Here is a 21,976-nt window from a genome sequence, read left to right as displayed (position 1 = left end):
AAGACCAAATCTATGCCTGTTATTGATGACTTCTTCTGAGCGTCTTATGATGGGCTTGGGAAGTGCAAACAAAACCTTTTCATCTTTATGTAAATGTGCTCCTGAAATGGCCTCACTAATCTTATCAAGTGTTGACTACTGATGAGATTCTTTCTCTAACTCAAAAGGAGAATTGTTTTGAACAAGAACCGGTTTAGAATCATGACTCCTATATTCAAGATGTAAAAACTCAATCTTGTCTTATGCATTTTTTAAACATGTTCAAATTTTAGTGATAATTCCTTTTGTTAATTTTGACTATATCATGAACACTAAACTATAGTAAAGTATTCAATGACTTTGATACTTTATTAATTATTTGCATTTTCTCAACAATTCAAGTAAATAAAACGTGTCATCCTCAACCAGAAAATACATCCATTTATAATTAAATTTTAAACAATAAACTTAATTTCAAAAAAATACAAGTAAATCCAGAAACTAACTCAAAACAATTTTTTCTTTAACTTTGAATCCCTTACCAGAAAACTAAGTAAAGCTTTCCATCATCTAAGACATTCCAAGTCTGATGACTATGCAAGAAACATATTTCAGCTAGATCTAAAAACCTTTGAACTTCTAAGCTACCAATTTGTATCAGATCAACCTCTTCACTAATTTAATGTGTAATTTTTAAAAATAAATTTATTAAATTCAACCTATAAACCAAACCTAACAACACTGAGCCTTTAGCTCAGCCAGCCAATCACTATTAATAATTCGATATTGTTTTTTGAGAACGAGGTATGAGCATCCTCGGCTTTTTCAAATAATGAAAAATAGTTCAAGTATCATCTTGATGCAGGAGCATCTAGACCGGGCCAGCAATGTGACAGGATGGTCACATGTTGTGGCTAAATGCAAGACTTGAGGAAGACTTAGTTGTTAAATTTGTGTTAGTTTCAATAAGGGTAGGTAGTTAAAAGTGGTCTACTTTAGTTAAATGATGACAAAGATTGAGTTGTAACTGTATAACTAATTCCTTCATGTGTGGAAATAAGTAGTTAGGTATGATTGATGTATAACTTCCTTTTGGAGGTAGAATAGAATAGGGAGGAGAGGCGAGGCTAGGATAGCTGAAAAGCTTGTAAGCCTCCAGGCAATTGGAAAGGCCAAGAATGTTGAATATCTGGCAATGACAAAGTTTGTAAGTATTTTTCATTGTTAATATGAAGACTGTGTTTTAGAACTGCATTGATTGATTCAGAAATTGTATATTTAATTTCTGTAACTGGGTCTTGAATGGTAAATCCATGTGAACCGAATGAGGGATCAAGGAGCGATGGATAATTGTTAATTTAAACCTCTGTTTGCATTAAAATGGCGCATAGTTGTTTTAAGCTTTGTCTATTTTGAATAGGATCGATTCATGTTTCATATTACTGAGTAGCAATATAATTCTGGTTTGAAAGAATTCTGGGTTTTATGGTTGAGAGTTCTAGAAGTAGAGAAAAGCCTTCCACAATTGTGATAGAGATATGAAGCCAGGATTGAACGAATTTGAAGTGAGTCGAAATCGATGAACAACATAGCGCTGATATCCTGTGTTATTGTTGGATGAGAGGCAAGGGTGCACTTAAATAATGGAAACAAAGTCGATTTCAATGTTGGCGCAGTTAAATTGAAATGCAGAAGAACTCATTTAAAGATCGATGTAGAGGAAGAGCACTGAGTTGTATCATACGTGAGGAGTTACAGCGTTAAAGGCGGAATGTTAATGGAATCGATTTATTATAGAATTTTGATTGAAAAACACGATATTAAAAGCTATATATGAATGTTGATTGGATTGAGAGTTTGATATATGATTTTTCTGTGCAATGGTTTTATAACCATAATGAGGGATTTAAAAAGAAGCTTCCGCATATAACAATGATGAGATTGCCAGACTTCGAGTCATAGACGGGATGTTGAATATGGAGATGCATTTTTAGAGAAGAGTAAAGATTTTGGGTTTTTGCAGGGTAGACCTGCATCAAGTGGTATCAGAGCAGGAATAGCTCTGTGTGGAGATTTAAGTTTTCAGTTAAATTAATTGCATGTGTTAAGATCAGATTTTGGAACTAATGAAGATTGCAGCGCAGATATGCAAGTGAAGTTGAGGAAGTGAAGCAAGATCAGTAGGATCTTGAAGGTGAGTTGTCAGATGATATTTGACTCTGGTTTGAAAGTTGTTTACAGAGTTCAGGTTGCAAGCAGATTGAAGAAAGTCTCAACGGGAGGAAGTAGATCACAACTGAAGTGCAGTGATGAAGGGGTCCAGCAAGGGATTCTAGGTGAATGTGGCAGAACCTAAAGATTCAACAGAGGTTGAATGAAAAGGACAAGTGTGTTCTTGAAAGTTGCAGATGAGAGAAGCCTGAAGGAGCAGTGGAGAAATGCTCAAAAGGTTCCAGTAGAGGACCGGGTGATTACCAAAAGACCAGATCCGGAGGGAAGGATTGGTGAGGTAAGTGGCAGCAGGAGAGTTTGCTGTTGTAGAGGCTTGGTGCAACTCATGGGTGAGAAACTCATGGCGAGGAAGATGACTACTGAAAGTCATAAAGGAGAGAGCAGAGGTTTAGAAAGAGGCCACAACAGAAAGAGGGAGAAGGAAGATGCCAAGGCAAATGGCATATTGAAGCAGTTGACTGATGAAGAGTATGAGAAAGAGAAAGCTGAGATAGCAGTGCATCTTGAGTTATTGATGGAGTTGTTATAGGAGAATATGAAAGACCAGAGACATGGTTGGACCATGAGGAAGAGAGTGAAGTGGTAGAGGCTACAACAGAAAAGAGATCAACAGGTAAACATGCAGTTAAGAGAAGAGCTGAGGAAGCTCGAGCAGATGATGAGTATACAATTGAGACATGAAAAACTCAGAGCAGCTGAGTTGAAGGTGGAGGTTTCCATTGGTGAAACAGAAGAGGAGATCATTGATGATTTCTTGAACTATTGGGTAAATCCAGATCGGCTGGATAATGTAAAACCTTGTATTTTTGTAGCTGACAATTGTGATGTGACTACAGGTTTTACTGAGGAGGATGCGCAATCTTGTGAAGCTGTCACAAGTATGGGGAAGAATCTTTCAGGAGATAAATACTCGGAAGAAGAAAGCAGCGATGTGTTTGTACTTGAAGCTGTTGTAGTAGAGAGAGGAGCTCAAAAAGAAGAGGAGGAGAGAACAAAAGAGCAGAAGGCAAAAAATCTTGCAAAATTGGAAGAGTTGAACAAAAGGGCTGCAACATTTCAGGAGGGGGGAAATCCTAGAGGTGAAACCATATCTAGTGGGCCAGTAGCATCTGAAGCTATGCAGCAAGAGCAGGTCATTGTCAGTCAAAATAAAAATTCAGAATTATTACATATTGCTCCTGGCAAGATAGAAAATATTCTTGATGGTAGCTTTGCCGATGGTAACTTTATTTCCAATGAAGATGAAAGAAGTCGACCTAATCTCAGGGAGCAAAATGGTCTTCTTAAAGAGCAGGACAACCATTCTGATAGTGATGCCATTCAAGTTTCAGATGTGGCTGCAGCTGAAAGGAACTTTGGAAAGAATGATGTTTGTGATATCCCTATCAATGTTGCGAAATATGAATAGTGAAAACAAGAAAGTTTTCTAAGGACGAACAATGTGAGAAAAGGAGACCTAAATCATCATATGAAGATGAATGAATAGAAGGGCCATGTGAAAGAGAGAGGAATTTCTGACACTACTGCTCTGAATAAAGCTCCTGTCATTATAATGCAAGATATGAAGTTTTACCCAGTACTTTGACTTGGAGAACCGAAACTTTGCTAACAGCTGTACCTGTACCAGAGTCAGATTTCTCTAGGAATGTGGATCAACACCATCAGTCCAGATTTCCAAAGCAAACTCGCATTCATCCAAAGACAAAGCAGCAATATGTTGCAGATGAAAAATCTTTGAGCTTTCAGCCATCAACACTGGAGAAAACTGGGCAGCCTGTAGTGCCAAGCAGTGGAAATTCTGTGGAGTTGGTTACTGAAAATGATGGGCTCCACATGTCAGGTAGTTCTATGTTTGAAACAAGTATGCCATTAAGCATTCCAATTGCTGCCAGTGGTAATGATGGTGCTTCTGTAGTCCGCAAGAAGAAAAATAACAGAAATGTAAAAAGCAAACATAAGATTGATAAGCAGGGCATAAATGTCAGTTCTGTAGGGTCATCAGAACATGATATCAGTATGTCTACACAGACAAATAGCATTGGTGGGGATTCAAAACATGGAGTAGAAAATGTAATTAGTAATTCCATCAAAGAAGTAAATAGTGATGTTGATATGCAGAATGGAAAATATAAATTTAATTCTGTAGGAGCTGGTGGGAATGATGTCAATGTAGTCCATGATACTTCGGGAGACCAAGGAAGCATTATTAGAATAGATGATGCAAAGGAAAAACTTGAAAAATCTTTGGAGTTAAATCAACACACTGAAGTATTGAAGAAAGAAGAAGGTCCATAATCACCAATTGGAATGTTGTTGAAAGGGGACACACAGTCTAAATGTGTGAAACAGAGGAAGATGCCGCTGGATAGCAGCAACCAGCTAAAGCAGGAAGGAAGAATTAATGAAGAAGACCAGCAAGAAGATCGACTGGAAACGAAGATTGAGAACATAAAGGAACTGATGTTGAAGCAGACCAGAAGGCAAAGGCTGGCAGCATCAAAAAAAGTGATCAACGAAGTACAAAAAAATTTACAACAGGGTAAGAGAATTTGTCCAAATGATCCTGATGCCACCAAAAAGCTTGAAGAGACCGAAACGGCAGTAAAAAAAATTAGATATATTGAGACCATCTCAGTGAATGATCTTGTGAATCATTCTGTTGTTGAACCCAATGATTTTCATTCAATAAAGGTGGAGCGACAGCATGGAATAGAAGGAGAAAATATAACATTGGAATTTATAAAGAAAGTGATGGATGACTTCAAGAATCAGGAAAATATGCGCGGAAGGTGTGCATCTCAAATATTATTGCAAGTAAAAGATTTGCTGGAGGCAATGCCATCGCTGGTTGACATCAACATTCCGAATGGAAAGCGATTCACTGTTTGTGATGACATCCATGGTCAGTATTATGACCTTTTTAACATCTTTGAGGTTAGTAGGCTTCCTACGGAGGACAATCCTTATCTTGTTAATGGTGATTTTGTTGATCGAGGATCATTTTCAGTTGAAGTTGTACTTGTGCTATTCGTATTCAAGTATATGTGTCCAACTGAACTCTGTCTTGCAAGAGGAAATCATGGAAGCAGGAGTAAGAACCAAATTTATAGTTTTGAGGGCAAATTCAAGTCCAAGTACAACGGAAGTATGGTTGAGCTTTTCGCTGAAGCGTTTTGTTGTTTGATTTTGGCTCATGTCCTCAATGACAAGATTTTTGTTGTCCGTGATAGTCTTTTTAGTGTTGATGGTATAAAACAGGATGATATCAAAGACATTGTTCGGTTCTGAGAGCCACCTAAAGAGGGTCTGATGTGTGAAATACTTTGGAGCGATCCACAACTCCATAAAGGGCGTGGACCCAGCAAACGAGATGTTGGTTTGTCTTTTGGAGAAGATGTGACCAAAAGATTTTTCCAATAAAACAATCTTATGTAGGCGATCAGGTCTCATGAAGTTAAAGAGGAGAATTATGAAATTAAACACGACGGCAAACCTATTACAGTGTTTTCAGCTCCAAATTATTGTGACCAGGGAAGGAAGATGAAGCAGGAAGCAGCTGACATGCAGCCTAAACGGAGGAGCAGAGCATATGGACAACTCCAGGACAAAGTCTAGGATCCAGGAGGAATTTTTATCTTTCTTCCTTCCTTTTTGAAAGCACATGATCAGGAGATCATGAATGTTTTCAACCATGAGAGTCTGATGCAGGAGCATCTAGACCGGGCCAGCAATGTGACGGGGTGGTCACATGTTGTGGCTAAATGCAAGACTTGAGGAAGACTTAGTTGTTAAATTTGTGTTAATTTCAATAAGGGTAGGTAGTTAAAAGTGGTCTAGTTTAGTTAAATGATGACAAAGATTGAGTTGTAACTGTATAACTAATTCCTTCATGTGTGGAAAGAAGTAGTTAGGTATGACTGATGTATAACTTCCTTTTGGAGGTAGAATAGAATAGAGAGGAGAGGTGAGGCTAGGACAGCCAAAAAGCTTGTAAGCCTCCAAGCAATTGGAAAGGCCAAGAATGTTGAATATCTGGCAAAGACAAAGTTTGTAAGTATTTTTCATTGTTAATATGAAGACTGTGTTTTAGAACTGCATTGATTGATTCAGAAATTGTGTATTTAATTTCTGTAACTAGGGCTTGAATGGTAAATCCATGTGAACCAAATGAGGGATCAAGGAGTGATGGATAATTGTTAATTTAAACCTCTGTTTGCATTAAAAGGGCGCATAGTTGTTTTAAGCTCTGTCTATTTTGAATAGGATCGATTCATGTTTCATATTACTGAGCAGCAATATAATTCTGGTTTGAAAGAATTCTGGGTTTTATGGTTGAGAGTTCTGGAAGTAGAGAAAATCCTTCCACAGTTGTGACAGAGATGAAGCCAGGATTGAATGAATTTGAAGTGAGTCGAAATCGATGAACAACATAGCACTGAGATCCTGCGTTATTGTTGGATGAGAGGTAAGGGCACACTTAAATAATGGAAACAAAGTCGATTTCAAGGTTGGCGCAGTTCAATTGAAATGCAGAAGAACTCATTTAAAGATTGATGTAGAGGAAGAGCACTGAGTTGTAGCATACGTGAGGAGTTACCGCGTTAAAGGCGGAATGTTAATGGAATCGATTTGTTATATAATTTTGATTGAAAAACACGATATTAAAAGCTATATATGAATGTTGATTGGATTGAGAGTTTGATATATGATTTTGCTGTGCAATGGTTTTATAACCATAATGAGGGATTTAAAAAGAAGCTTCTGCATATAACAATGATGAGATTGCCAGACTTCGAGTCATAGACGGGGTGTTGAATATGGAGATTCATTTTCAGAGAAGAGTAAAGATTCTGGGTTTTTCAGGGTAGACCTGCATCACATCTCCATTGCATCAAGCCAAATCATCATTTTGGCATTTTCTTTCTCCAGACACCTTCAAAGGTTGTCTCATCATTTTGGCATTTTCTTTTTCCAGACACCTTCAAAGGTTGTCTGGGCTCAAACTTCTGTTGGCCTCCCTCATTGATAATAGAAGGCACAACCTTTTTTCTTCTCCATACCCAGATACTTGAAACATTCATAGGGTTTTTAATCACCCATGCATGTTTCCATCTCAAAAGAAAATTCTCAGTTGTTGACTAAATGGCCAAATTTCTTGTATCAAATTAATTCCTTGCTCAAAGTAACTCCTGCCTTAGTCTATGCATTTCAACATGTAAAGCAAGGATTTGTTGAGCTTATGCAAGAGCTCTCTGTAGTTTCACGGTGATCAATTGGTCTTGGCCTTTTAAATGTCGCGATCTAAATATTGCAATGCCTGGGTGGAATCTTTTGTTTCTTCAAACAAAGAAAACCTTGAAATAAGCTTAGTAGACTCACTCTCACAATTCAAGATTGATTGGCCAAGGAAGGACTTTCACCTAAGCCTTTATTGTTCATATTAATCCCCAGAACCAATTGTTTCACACAAATTCCTTTACAACCCTAGGTGCTTAACTTCATTTCTTTATTATTGAGGCACAAGCTTTGACTTAAGTAGAATATCATAGTACTTTTTCTGACGAATTTCAAGAGCCATGTGTTTTATTTGCATGAAGGTGGATGAACAGTGGAACGATGTACAAATGGTCAAGTCGAGTAGAGGAGATACCTTTTTGCAGTAGAAATCGAAGTAACATATTTACAATAAGGCGTGCAACAAAGAATTAGACAGGTGTAATGAAACAGTGGAGGGTGGATGTTCTAATGAGTTGGAGCTACACCAATATTACATAAAGAGAGACAGACCTTCAGGCGGAACACATAATCAAAATCCTTGTTTTTGCTATAAAATTGTGATAGTGGGCAGAGAACCTAGCTCGAACCTAGCTGACGCAGGGTTGAGAGTTGCAGATCTAAGTGACAGAGGGGTAGGACTGTGAACAAAGAAAATAAGTGATAGAGGGGTAGGACATAGAACAAAGAAAATATGGCAGAGAAACCGTCTAAGTTAAACCAACTCTGATAAGTTCGGGATGGTAGAGGCATTTTAAGCCAAACTAGTTTTGAATGTAGATAATAGTGTGATGTGTATTACTCACAAAATATACATACTAGCAATTGTCCCAAAAGGTACAAAGAGAGGCCGATAGGATTATTTAATTGGAATTTTTGAATTTTTCTAGAAGAGTTAATTGGTTTGTGGAAAACCTTGTTTTCTTGGACTGGATCATTGTGCAATTACTTTTCTTTAGATGTTTTGTTTATATCTATATTACAAGGAACACATTGAATGTCTTATTTCATTTCTGCTATCCTTACTAATATCCTGTCCGTGCTTTTTCTTGATCAATTTGATGAAATATTCCATTATCCTTTGGTCAAAGTCCTCACCTGCATATTAGTGTACATCCTGGTAAGTTCAAAGCTCGAAAGCCAACCAAAAAAGTCAATCATAACCACCGTGCACGTATTCAAATTCATAATGTAAAACTGTGCACGTATTCAAATTCATAATGTAAAACTACCATACAGAGTTCAGACAGAGTACCTCCAAGGTGGGTATCACCGTTTGTAGCCAAAACCTCAAAAGCTCTATTGTCAATAGTCAGAACACTGACATCAAACGTGCCAACTCCAAGATCAAAAACAACAATATTTTCCTCTCCACCCTTCTTGTCCAAGCCATAAGCTATTGCTAAGGAAAAATATTTACAAAGCTAATAGTAAAACTATACTTGCAGAGTGATAGTTCTACGTGATACAGAATGAAAGTTCTACATCATAAAAATTATGAAAGGCAAACCAAACTGTAAAAGGCCTGAGACCCAGTTCTCTGAAAACCAACTAGATCGATACAACCTGAGACCAAGTACCCTCAATACCAACCATAATGATACAACCTTTTGTATGAGCTGAATATCCATGTATAAGCAATGAAACAATAAAGCAAGAACTGTCCGACAAGGCTGCAATTTTTCTTATAAAAATATCTCCCACTGCAACGAGTTCATAACAAAAATTTAATGGCACTCCCCTACACTAATAAATTGAGAGGTATGTGGTAAAAACGTTACCCCTCATGATTTTTAATTTTTCATTATTAAACATATACAATAAAATTAAATCTGGTACAACCTGCCCCATACAATGAAACTCTCTTCAACTAAAATTGATATGTTGTCCATCAAATTTCTACAATCTACAGACAAGTGAACCTTTCACAAAATTCTGCAGTTGCATTCACAAGTACACCCTCTAGTTATCCATAGAAATTTCCTAGCTCCTGAGCTCTGGGTAGTTACTATATTCATGGATAATATTTAGCTTCAGAATAAGTGGCAGGACATACCTATGTTTAATCTGGCCTCAATCATTTGGGATATCTAATTTCTTTTCTAGTTTATAATAAGGGAAACCTCAACACCTACCATACTAGACAAGTAGTAGCCAAAAACAGTAGACGAAGTTGCTAGAATGCCTTAGTGTTCCATTTAAAGAATTAAAGGCCCAGTGAAGGCAATCGAGGTCGTTGGTGTATGTGGGTTGGTCGATGTATGTATACAAATTAATCCCAATTCAACAAGTCCATTTTAATAAGTCGGTGTGCTATGCAAAAACACTGAAACCCAATAAAGAAATCCACAAAAGAACAAGCTAAATCACCATAATGAAATGTTAAAACTTCAAGCCTAGAAAAATACCAGAGTACTTTATTCAAATTCATAGCACCAGTATGCCTAATTCTATATATAAACCTAGCCCAGAGGAACAGAGTCGTCCATAGTCTCAAGTAGTAGAAGAAACTGCAAATTTGCAAAACAGCCAAATCAAAATGTTGATAGTCATCATACACCCATACGGTAACAAATACAAGTGAATAACAACTCATTCCAGAAATCTTCAATCTAGAGAAACCCAACAAGTAAATATTTGTTTCCATCATAACCCAATACAGCATAATTTTGTGATTTTTTCTTTCACGTTTTACTGAAATAAGTTCAAATCAATGTTTGCGATGACCAAGAAAGCTCAAGCCAGACTTGGAGTGCAAGCCAAGGAAGAGGCAAGGGAAGAAGAATCATGTGGCATGGGACAATGTCAAGGGGTAGCCGGGGAATGGCAGGATCAAAGGCTTTGGGTTCTCATCCAGGTATGGTTTCTGGTGATACTTATGGCTTTGATAGGATTGGAATGGGCCCTGTGGATGGGTTTGCAATGCCAGTTATGTTTACTACTCCAACGAGTCAAGGCAGAGGATTTCCTCCTTATGGCCAACCAGGTCCTAGATTTGGCCCAGCTTCAGGGATCAATAAGAATTATCAATTCCCTACACCCTTGGAAAGCAAAGTGACATACAGAAGCTCGTTCCATGTAACAAGGACGCCTGGTAAACACCAATGGATACAATCTGCAAACTGCTCAGGATGCTGCTTCTCATCACTAGTAATGGTACTACTATAAATTGAAGGGTGACCATCTTTGCGAAATTGGGATAGTCCTGTGATATCCAGCAGAGTAACAGGAAAAATCATAGTCCCTATAACTTCCTTCACTATGGGCACCTGAGGAATCACTGGAGGCGAGTATCCTTCAAATTGCACTGGTTCAGTCTGACCATAGCATTTCTGCCCGTTCTTCTGATTCCAATAAATTGGGCTGCACATTTACATCAATTTTATGAGGAAAACCATTTCGTATACCTAAAATAAGAGCCATAGCTACTTGAATAGATTTCATGAATATCTTGGAATTTGATCTATCATAAGAACAATTATATTTTTTTAAAGCTTAAACTTCAAATTCCAAAATATTCATGAAAACTGCAATCCACATCAAAAATGCCCTATAATATATACAATGTGTGTTTGTATAAAGATTTACTTGTAATGTGTAGGGGACGAGGTGCTAAAGAAGACAAGTCATTTTTTGGGATCGATATTTGCAGGTATCCAGTTTTCCCACATCGTCAATGTCCTCTTGTAAGCCACAAGTGGATCCATGTTTGTGTAAATCTGATTGTTAGCCATGATTAGGTCCCATCTGTCCAACCACATTCCAAACTATTACAATTTTAATATCATTTACAACACTAAATTTGGCTGCCCCTTGTTGAAAATTTTAATAAGAAAGTTTAGAGTTTTGATACTTCCCACCTTTGATCTTGCCACCAATGGGATGACTCAAAAACCAATACATCAACTCGTTTCCAATAAACACCATTATCCGCAAGAGTGTCCAGATTAAGAATTCTCTGGTTCTGATTGTTATTGTGCAGATCAACCAGAAGTGGAGCCCAGAAAAACTCCACAGAAGCATCATAATCCTTTTCAAAGAAAGAAGATTGTAAGACTTCATTACTCACCATATAATGAAATGAACAACTATCCATGGAAACTACATTTATCAGCTTACCAGGGCCTTGAATATTGAAGCTTGTTGACTAACAGTTTTCTTATTGCTAGGAATCACTGCTTGAAGCATGCAGACCATGGATTCCTGGTTTTGACTTATTGAGTCTCCAACAAACATTAATCGCTTTCCTCTTAACCGCTCTAGCAGATTTTTGGCATTAAAACTGAAACACCATATACAGAAAAGTCCAAATCCTTTTATTCTCATATACAATATCACCCTGTTTTTTATCCATTTATTTTCATATGCAATATCACCTTGTTTTTTTGCATTTCATTTCCTTTTAGCATAAATTCAATGCAAAAGAGAACATAATTCTAGGTAGGCTAATTTGTTTGCATTTTTATTTGCGGGGTTTATTTTGATTTCTGAAATATTTTGGAATAGAAATGATTGAGGTAAAAAACTGATATTTTTTATTTTGGAATGGGATAAATAAGAGGAGATGTAGCACCGAAACTCTTGGCAATCCCCATAGACCCTTTGGAATTTCTCCACTGAAATTATTGTTTGCCAGTCTAAACTGAAGAAGACTTGTACAATTCCCATATACCTCTGATATCTACCATTTAGCCTATTGTTGATCACATTATAATTTGAAGATTTCCCCCATTACAGAGCTGGGTTGGCAATGGCCCACTTAACTGGTTTTCAGATAAATCCAAAACCTCAAACTGGTTCTTGCTTCCAAGCTTCTGAGGAATTTGCCCAGTGAGCGAATTGTGAAACAATTTCAGAGTTTTCAACAAGGTCAGCTCAGCAATCCCTGGAGGAATCTCGCCGGACAATCTATTTTCAAACAAATTCAAAGATTTTAGCCTAGTTAAATTGCCTAAACCCTTTGGAAGTATTCCTGAGAGCATATTATCCGAAGCATCTAAAAATTCCAATGCCATCGTACCAATATTCTTAAGAATCTCACCCTCAAGTTTATTCTGGTAAAGCTGCAAACTAACCAACTTTCGAAGCCTGTTGAAATTATGAAAATCTATTACAGTCAATTTGTAGGTTAGATAAATTTCTAGCATTGCCAATATCTTTAGAAATGCTTCCTTCAAAGCTGTTAGAACTGAGATGTAGCACCAAAACTCTTGGCAATCCCCCTATACCCTTTGGAATTTATCCACTGAACTTATTGTTTGCCAGTCTAAACCGAAGAAGACTTGTACAATTCCCATATACCTCTGATATGCTACCATTTAGCCTATTGTTTATCACTACTAGAATTTGAAGCTTTCCCCCATTACAGAGCTGGGTTCGCAATGGCCCACTTAACTGGTTTTCAGATAAATCCAAAACCTCAAACTGGGTCTTGCTTCCAAGCTTCTGAGGAATTTGCCCAGTGAACGAATTGCAAAACAATTTCAGAGTTTTCAACAAGGTCAGCTCAGCAATCCCTGCAATAATCTCGCCGGACAATCTATTTTCAAACAAATTCAAAGATTTTAGCCTAGTGAAATTGCCTAAACCCTTTGGAAGTATTCCTGAGAGCATGTTATCCGAAGCATCTAAAAATTCCAATGCCATCATATGAATATTCTTAGGAATCTCAACCTCAACTTTATTCTAGTAAAGCTACAAACTAACCAACTTTCGAATCCTATTGAAATTACGAGGCCAAGGCCCTGTTAGATTATTCTTAGATACATCCAGAAGCTGAAGTTCCCTCAAATCCCCAATAGAAACAGGAATCCTCCCCTGTAAATTACAGTCCATCAGCCACAGATTCTACAGCTTAGTCAATTTCCCAATCTCCACAGGAATAGGACCACTTTCAAACAGATTAAGGGCCAGATTCAGCTCCAGCAAGTTTGTCAGATTGCCTAGAAATCCAAGAATAGTCCCACCCAACAAATTGGAAAGTAGATTAAGTATCTGCAACTTCCTCAACTGGCCGAAGGCAGGGGGAATGGGCTCAGTAAAATTATTGCCTGAAAAATCCAGGAGTTCCAGGTTGGGCATCTATGATACAAAGCTGGGAAGAGAGCCTAATAGATAATTTTGAGACAAATCCAAGCGCGTCAGATTAGTACAGTCGGCGAGATCCTTTGGGACTTCCCCCTTGATTTCATTGTTGGCAAATGAGAGGATTGTGAGATATCTCAGGCTGCAGACTTTTGATGGAAACGGCCCTGCGACTAGAAAATTGTCAAATTCTAATCTCACAACGTGCCCTTCTCTGTCACAGTGGACGCCATTGAAGGCACATGGAGAATCACTGCTAACTTTAAACTGCCTTCTCAGTAATTTGTAACATTTTGTTCAGGGATTACAGGAATTTGTAACAAATTTGTGGATATTTCTATCAGCTTCATGTAGTGGGTGAAGATTCGAGACCGCCATCATTATGGAGAAAGGCGTTGGCATAACAGTTTTCCGTTGAGGTTTTGCGAGACCCGGGCAATAGAACTCGCGCCAGCTGCAAAGATTCTCGGTTGAGACCATGACAAGTAATTGAAGGAGACGTTGAATGCCCGCTGAAAAATATTAAAAAGAGGCCTAATACGAAAATTGTTTGCCCGCTGAATGTGGACGACACGTGTCAACCGTAGAGACAAAAGGACGACGAAAGTCTCTTTCAAAGGAAGGCCTATCGGCCTAATTAATATACAATTTTCTTGATTTTCGGTTTTCATCTTCCAAAAAGGTTTGGTAGTTTTTATTTGAAGCTTTTTGCTTCCTTCTCAAGTGAATAAGCCAAATTAGCATAACTCCAAAGAATTATGTTTCTAACATAATCAACACATAAAGTAACTATTAATACTATAAAATTTATTGAGTCATTGAAATTATAACTAATTAGAGGGATCAAATCTCTCTTTTCACTCTAAAACATATTTGCATTTCAAGAGAGATTGTATCCATGTCAACACTTTGGTAGATCTAGAATTAAAATAGATCTAGGATGGTTTTATTATTTTATGTAATTTGACTAAGTCAAAATGTTTTATTGATAGTTATAATATTAATTATTTTATTTTTATTTTTATTTTTATATAATTTGACAAAGTCAAAATGTTAAATGCAAATTGCATCTCAAGAGATTTGATCCCTCTTAACATTGGTAGATCTAGAATTAAGATGGATTTAAGTTGATTTTATTATTTTAATGTAATTTGATCAAGTCAAAATGTTTTATTGATAATTATAATTATTATTATTTTAATATAATTTGACCAAATCAAAATATTAAACGGAACATTGCATTATCAGAGTTTTGTGATCCATATCATGAATAATTGGAAATCTTTTAACATCTCCATACGATGGTGGATAGTATCTTTCAAAACAATTAATTTAAATTTATTTTAAATGAAAAAAAAAATTACACTTAAATTTTTTTTTGTTATTTTTAACATATATCCAAACTAATTTATTTAATATTTTAAGTACTCTTTAAATTACGATTATAAATTTATTTGACCAAACATTTCTTTTAAATATTTTACTTGCACACATTATTTTAATATTTTATTGATTATTTACATATATGTGTATGTAGTAGAGTTTATTGATGTATGAGGATTGGTGTGCAATGTTTTAAGTGGACACTCCACTCATCATAGGGACCAAAAGAAGCAAAATGAATAGAAAGGAGTGTATGTCAGTTTTAATAAGTGTTAGGGATAAGTTAGAGTTTAATGGTAAATTATATAATTCAAAGGCTAAAAGGAATGACGGAGGTAAATAAGTTAATAAAAGGAATATATGACAAAAACCTAAGGATATTAGTAGAAAAATATGAAAATAAATTTAAATTTAAATATGAAATTAAAATTTAAAATGATGGCTCCCAAGGGTTGTTCAATTAGTGATCAAAGCAATGTGAAATTTATGAAAATTGAGGTCAAAGTTCAAATCCCCTCGATTGTGACTTGATTTAGGAAAAGGAAGAGAGGAAGACAAATAATAAATGAAGACAAATAATAGACCCAAAAAATTTACTAGTAATTACATCTTAGGCCGGCCACTGGATTCCTTTGAACAACAACAAAAAATAATAAAATTAATAGACCAAAAAGTTAGGGAAAAAATTTAATGTTCAAAATTATAAATATAAAGTTTTCAAAAATAGATACCTTATAACTATCTTAACACGAATAAACACACTTATAACTATATTAACCATTCAAAAACACTTATAACCATATTAACCATTAAAATTATTAATACAATTTTCTATTTCAAAAACTTCATAAATAATTTAGATGGAGTTGAAAGAAACAAAGGCAAAAACTTTCCAATCGAAACAAATAAGATGGAGCAAGATTTTTCAAATCAAAACAAATAAAGTATTTATATTAAAAATTTTAAAAAGCATTACTCATCAATGGCACATAAGAAAACCGATTATGAAATGTATTATACGTGTTCTTTTAGCCGAACTTCAACAGATCTACCCACATTTTTCAAATATATGAATTCGTTAAAGAAAATGGAATTTGATATACTTTTAATATTATTTATATTAATTTATTTTTATTTTTATTATAGTTATAATATTTTTAAAAAGTTAAATATAATTAATAATTATATAAATTAATCTGGTTTTGAAAATGAACCATACTAGTTAGTTTATTGATCAAATATTTTCAATATAATTTTTCCCGAAAATTTTCTTATATTAATAATTATATAAATATAAAATTTAAATTTACTAATTATATTTAAAAATATTTATTTATGACAAATTTATACGTAAACTAGACTATTACGTTGAACCACAATATTTTTATAAATAAATGTGCAAATGACACGTACTTGATTTCTTACATCTACACGTTATGGGTGAATGCTATTTCCAACCCTATAGCATTATAAATGTGGCTGACAAGCGAGGGAAATAGCGCTCGCCCTCTCTCTCCACGCTCCATCCATTTGTTCACGTGCTGTGGAGAGAGAGGGTGAGCGCTATTTCCCTTGCTTGTCAGCAGGCATTTATAATACTATAGGGTTGGAAATAGGAATCGCCCACGTTATGCCCTTTTGTGATATCTTAAGAAGATTAGGTTGAGTTTGGTCATTTTTATTCATAGTTGCTTTAAAGTATCTTTATTGAATTTCAGTGTCGTCTATTAGTTTCTATAATGTTTTTATATTGAATTATTTTGCAATTATTTATCTTAGTTATTTTTATTTTTATTTTATTTTATTTTATATATATAGTACAAATTAAATAATTTTGTTCAATTTTTTTTATTTTTTTTTTTAAATTGAAGTTATTTTATTTTAGGAATATATATATATATATTTTTAAATTGAAGTTATTGTATTTTAGGAATATTTTTAGAGTTGTTTAAGTGATTTTTTCTCCATAATAATATTATTTGTTTTTATATTTCTAAATTTTCCTATTTAAATGTGGCTTTGTTTATTTACTTTTCTATTTAATAAGGGAACCAATATTTAACAAAATTGTCTCCATAATATATAGAGTCTAATTAGGATACTATAAGAAATTTTAGTTTAAATATATAATCAAACAATGAGACTACACAATATTCAAATCATGGTGGGTGGTATTAATAGTAGTGATCCCAAATACTTAATCTACTTTTGATAGTCTTTTTGATGTAGTTTTATTGATTGTGGTGTCATATTTTGTTTTTTCCTAAGTCACCTAACATGTTCTTACCCCCCTTCTTGTCATGTATTTCATGTGTCAGGCACGGAAAGTGCTTGACATATGTCTGATATGAGTTTGACTAGTGTCAAAGATGAGTTGTGCTAGTGTCCCTAAATTTGGACATATGTCAAGTGAAAAAACAACACGTTGTTTTTTGAAATTGTTTTTTTACCTCATTCTCACTCAATTTAATTGTAATTTTGGAGCACTCAAAGGTTTTGGAGTGCAGGTAAGGGTGATTAAGTAGTGTCAAAAGGGATTCCAAGTGTTGAAAGTGGATTTGTGGAGGCCCTATTAATGCTATGTAATTTACTGTAATGTTAAATTCTTAAAGTAGAAGTGACATTCTCCTTTTACTTAAATTTTTAACATTGCCATGAATTGTTTCAGGATGTTTGAGAGTGGTTCCAACTTCATTGGATTCCATATGGAGAAAGTGGAATTTTAGATCTCACTGAAAATCTAGTAGGTTTAACAATTTTTAGGATCTCAAGATTTGAGGGATCACAATTTTTCCATTCAATTCTGTCATGTATGAGAGACCTCTGAAACTAACATTTAATCAAGAGCACCTAGCATTTTATCTACTTTGATGTTGGTGGCAATGATTGTTAAACTCCTTTATCATGCACCTAGCATTTTATATACTTTGATGTTGGTGGCAATGATTGTTGAACTCCTTTATCATGACCCTAGTAAAAATGTACCATTGCTTGAACAAAATCTTGATTTGATAGGTTAAGTTTTTTCTATCTTATTTTAATGCTTAGAGGGTGATATTCATGATGAGGATCCTAATATTGGCAATGCTTCTGATTACATGTAGTACTAGTTATTTGTTGTAGCATAATTTTTTTTGGACTTTGGGGGTCATTCAGAGCCTTTTTGTTGATGTATTTTTGTTAAGTTTAGGTATGTTCTATGCTAGAGCAATTTATTTCAATTTTCATAGTTAATCCCAGACCAGTCCTCAACTGACCCGAAGTCAGTGTCATAGTATGTACCACTCTCACTTGTCCTAGACCAGTACTCTACTAACCTGAAGTTAGTTTCAGAGTGTGTACCACTGGTCCCAAACCAGTCTCAACCGACCCGAAGTTAGCGTCATAGTGGGTACCACTCTCACTGGTCCCATACCAGTGTCATTGATCCCAGATCAATGAAGGTCATCCTAGCATAGGGAGTATGGTAGATATAATGATGCGTCCATCGGTACTACTATGGTCCCTATCCTCATTTCCCTGCACATTGATTAGATGAGAGGTACTTCCCATGAGTCCCATACTGCATGGGTAGGATGCCTCGACAGGAGAACTAATCATCCTGTCCACGGAGAGCGAATCATATTTTCTAGTGGATGCCACAGAGAACTAATCATCCTTGCCCATAGGAGAGCGAATCATCTTGTTCCACAATCGCCATGGAGAACACATCATGCAGGCCTCACAGGAGAACTAATCATCCTGCTACACAATTGTCATGTTGAACACATCATCCAGACCTCACAGGAGAACTAATCATCCTGCTACACAATCGTCATGGAGAACACATCATCCAGACCTCACAGGAGAACTAATCATCCTGCTACACAATCGTCATGGAGAACACATCATCCAAACCTCACAGGAGAACTAATCATCCTGCTACACAATCGTCATGGAGAACACATCATCCAGACCTCACAAGAGAACTAATCATCCTGTTACATAGTCGCCACAGGGTGTCACAGGGAAAGTTTTGATTCTTTTACCCTGTACACGTACACCATCAGGGGATGGTGAGTCACCCTATGGTCATATGTCACTCCAGTAAGAACCGCAAACCCCTAGAGCTCCCAGAGTTCGATGTATGCACCATGCAGGACCCTTTTACAAGGGTCTCTTGACGACTTCGAGTCGTTTGGGAAGATCACATATTTGATCTTTCCCCGGGGCTTTGATAAAATGACGGTGACTTGTACATCAGTCTCAATGTGATGGAGCCTCCTTGCTCATCAACTTACCATATCCCAGATAAGGCAGTATCTGATGTCTATTTGCTGGAGCAATCATTGAATACAGGATTCCTCTATAATCAAATCCCTCCTCTAGTTGTCACAGAGAATCACAGTGGTATTCATCATGTGTACAATCAACTCACTTAAGAGCTACTGCAACCATGCAGCTTCACACGAGATCATACTCGTAGCTATGTATTTGATATCGGCGGTGCTTATAACAACCGACTTCTGCTTCCTTCTCATCCATGATATCGAAGCAGAATCCAAAGAGAACCAACACTGAGAAGTTCTCTAGTGATCCTCCACACTGCCTGCCCATTCATCATTCGAATAATCATGCAGTTTCATATTTTCGGCAGTGTATCTCAATCCATGAGAGATTGTGCCCTGAAGATATCTCAGAAGATTCTTGGCACCAATCCAGTGAGGCTCAACCAGATATGAGCTCATTATACTAACTGCAAAACATATGTCTAGACGGAAGTTCACCAAGAACATTAATGCGAATTAGTTTATGAAACTCAGAGGCATTTCCCAAATCTGGTCCGACATTTCTACCATATAACTTCTGAAAGTTAAGATTCTCAAGGTAGTCACAGGCTTGCAGTTTATCATTCCACATCCGGAATCCAACTCCCTCTTAATTCTGTAAATGAGAGGGCCTGCACCTGTCAGAAATAGGTCATCCTCATAAGGTGCTGGTATGAGAGGTCTATCATCCACAACCTTCAGATGGTTTGGATCAATTTCACTCCTAGTGAATCTCAGCTTCATCAGATAGCTATCGATCCTCTCATACTATGCCTCGGGTGTTTTGTTTCAAACCATAGAGGGCTTTCTTCCACCTGCATACTTGTGATTCCTGATTATCAATCTCAAACCCCTCAGGTTGTTCCACACCTATGGACCTGCTACATGAGAGGAATGGTCCCCTTGTAATATTTACCTTCGGTACATTTCAAACATGTACTTCCATGCTCTTTTTGAATTCAGGCTTCCCTGTCACCATCCGACTCACAGACCTCCGGTGCTATGTGTCAATGGACATGGTCCCCAGTGGACTTCCTATAACTTGATATAACCTTGAACTCAAAAGCATCTTTGAAAATTCTATCTTCAAACACGTAGCTTTCCATCGACGATTGCCACCTTGAAACCTTCGACTTCCATTGCTGAAATGGACACTAGGTTCTTCTTGCGATCAGGTAAAAAAGATATTTTGTAATTGAATCGAGTTACCCTCATTGAATTGAGAGGTAACATTCCCTACACCCTTTTCAGGATAGGTGGCATCGGCACCAACTATAATCACACGATTATTTCCATCTCTACCAAATTAGAGAGTGCACCCTTTTATCTGATGAAGTGCCTTGAAGCACTACAATCAATAAGCCAGATTCCCAAAGAATCTGAAAGAGAGGGCCAATACAAGATAACGCTTCTTTATCTTATTAGAAACAACATTTGATTCTTCATACATGGGGTTCCTTGCTTTATGTGAAGAGTCGATCATTTCCTTGATGACCTGCATTACCAGTCATTCCTTTGATCATTGAAGATGTCCCTGGAATGATTGTTATCTTCATCAGGAGATGTGTCTCTGCCATTCGGACACTTCTTCGCATAATGGTTGAACTTATTGCAACCAAGGCATCCGCCTTTTCTTCCACCCTTAGATCTGAACTTCCCAATGAAGTGATCTTTAAGTAGGCCATCAGAACTTCCATTGTAGCATTCTAATAATATTCTCTACTTCCACTTCAGCCTCGGTGAATTTGAAGAGGGATGAGGAACCCATTTATCCTTTTCTCCTTTCCCAACTATCTTCGGTGATTTCTCTTTCACTCTTGCTTGGGCATTGTCTTCACCTTAGCTCCGATACCATGTTAGTTTAGGTATGTTCTATGCTAGAGCAATTTATTTCAATTTTCATAGTTAGCTCAATAAATTTTTAAATTAGCAATCACATCAGCATTAAAGTAAACTGCAGATAGAACATAAATATAAATCGCAGAAGACAAGCCAAGACAAAGAGGACACAAGATGTGGCGCTAGCCGGGGATAAACCCCAATGTGGGGAACCCTTGATCAATTCTTCTTTTATGTTCTTCAAAGTTCAACAAAGAAAGAGAGAGAGATAGTACATTTATAATATAAGTCAACATTTTGACTTTTGATATAGTCATGAGATCAGTTGAAGACATATTGCTTCAACTGATTCTCCAAGGTGACTGCTTCACCTATCGTAGTATGGCATTTCATCCATTTGTTGCACCTTACCATGTAGCACCATGTTGTACCATCACAGTGCTGGACCTTGATGACTGAGCTGCTCTCATCATCATGCTGCCCATTATGCTGCATCTTCCATCATCATGCAACCCTTTTCATCATCATGTTGCTCCTTACTTAACATGCCCATTATGTTGCATCTTTCATCATCATGCAGTCTCATTCATCATCATGCTTACAACTGTCTCATGTATGCTTACTGTACCTTGCTACTCCATTAAGCTTGTTGTCCCTTCTATTGTGATGGTGACTGGTTAGGGCACCTCAGACTACTGCAGCAACCCTCAAACAGTCATCCAAACAACCCTTAATCTCAACAACCTTTTCTTGGTGAGAACCTTCTGCCTTCATGCTGAAGATTAAGGCACAACAAGACTCCAAAACTGCCCACACTGTCCCTTGTTGTGGTGGTATGGCTTGCGGCCTAACACACAACCTAGCTGTAGCTTAACAAC

At 36.5% G+C, this 21,976-nt stretch overlaps 1 protein-coding gene and 1 pseudogene across 1 annotated transcript; one reads left to right on the top strand and one right to left on the bottom strand.

Moving 5' to 3' along the window:
- The first annotated feature begins 4,566 nt into the window (after positions 1-4,566).
- Positions 4,567-5,826, top strand: LOC149172087 (serine/threonine-protein phosphatase 5 pseudogene; annotated as a pseudogene).
- Positions 5,827-10,511: 4,685 nt separating this feature from the next.
- Positions 10,512-12,500, bottom strand: LOC149172086 (protein trichome birefringence-like 36). The gene is made up of 5 exons (XM_089426198.1): positions 12,193-12,500; positions 11,605-11,767; positions 11,346-11,515; positions 11,155-11,232; positions 10,512-10,848 (listed from the first exon to the last, which is right to left on the bottom strand). The coding sequence occupies exons 1-5, from the start codon at positions 12,498-12,500 to the stop codon at positions 10,512-10,514; spliced, it is 1,056 nt and encodes a 351-aa protein (XP_089282324.1).
- Between the last annotated feature and the right edge of the window lie 9,476 nt (positions 12,501-21,976).

This window comes from Pinus tabuliformis, chromosome 4_2 (assembly GCF_031772625.1).
Source record: "Pinus tabuliformis cultivar Carrire ecotype Pingquan chromosome 4_2, CPIR1, whole genome shotgun sequence".
Classification (NCBI taxonomy): domain Eukaryota; kingdom Viridiplantae; phylum Streptophyta; class Pinopsida; order Pinales; family Pinaceae; genus Pinus; species Pinus tabuliformis.
This window is presented reverse-complemented; position numbering and strand designations above follow the sequence as displayed.

What these genes read in the sequence shown, in the direction of transcription:
- LOC149172086 (XM_089426198.1), bottom strand. Translation starts at nt 12,500, where the DNA reads ATGGCATTGGAATTTTTAGATGCTTCGGATAATATGCTCTCAGGAATA. An exon ending in GGAAATCTTCAAATTATAAT is followed by an intron (nt 11,768 to 12,192) that starts GTGATCAACAAT and finishes ATGGTGTTTCAG; the next exon opens with TTTTAATGCCAAAAATCTGC. An exon ending in CTTCAATATTCAAGGCCCTG is followed by an intron (nt 11,516 to 11,604) that starts GTAAGCTGATAA and finishes TTCTTTGAAAAG; the next exon opens with GATTATGATGCTTCTGTGGA.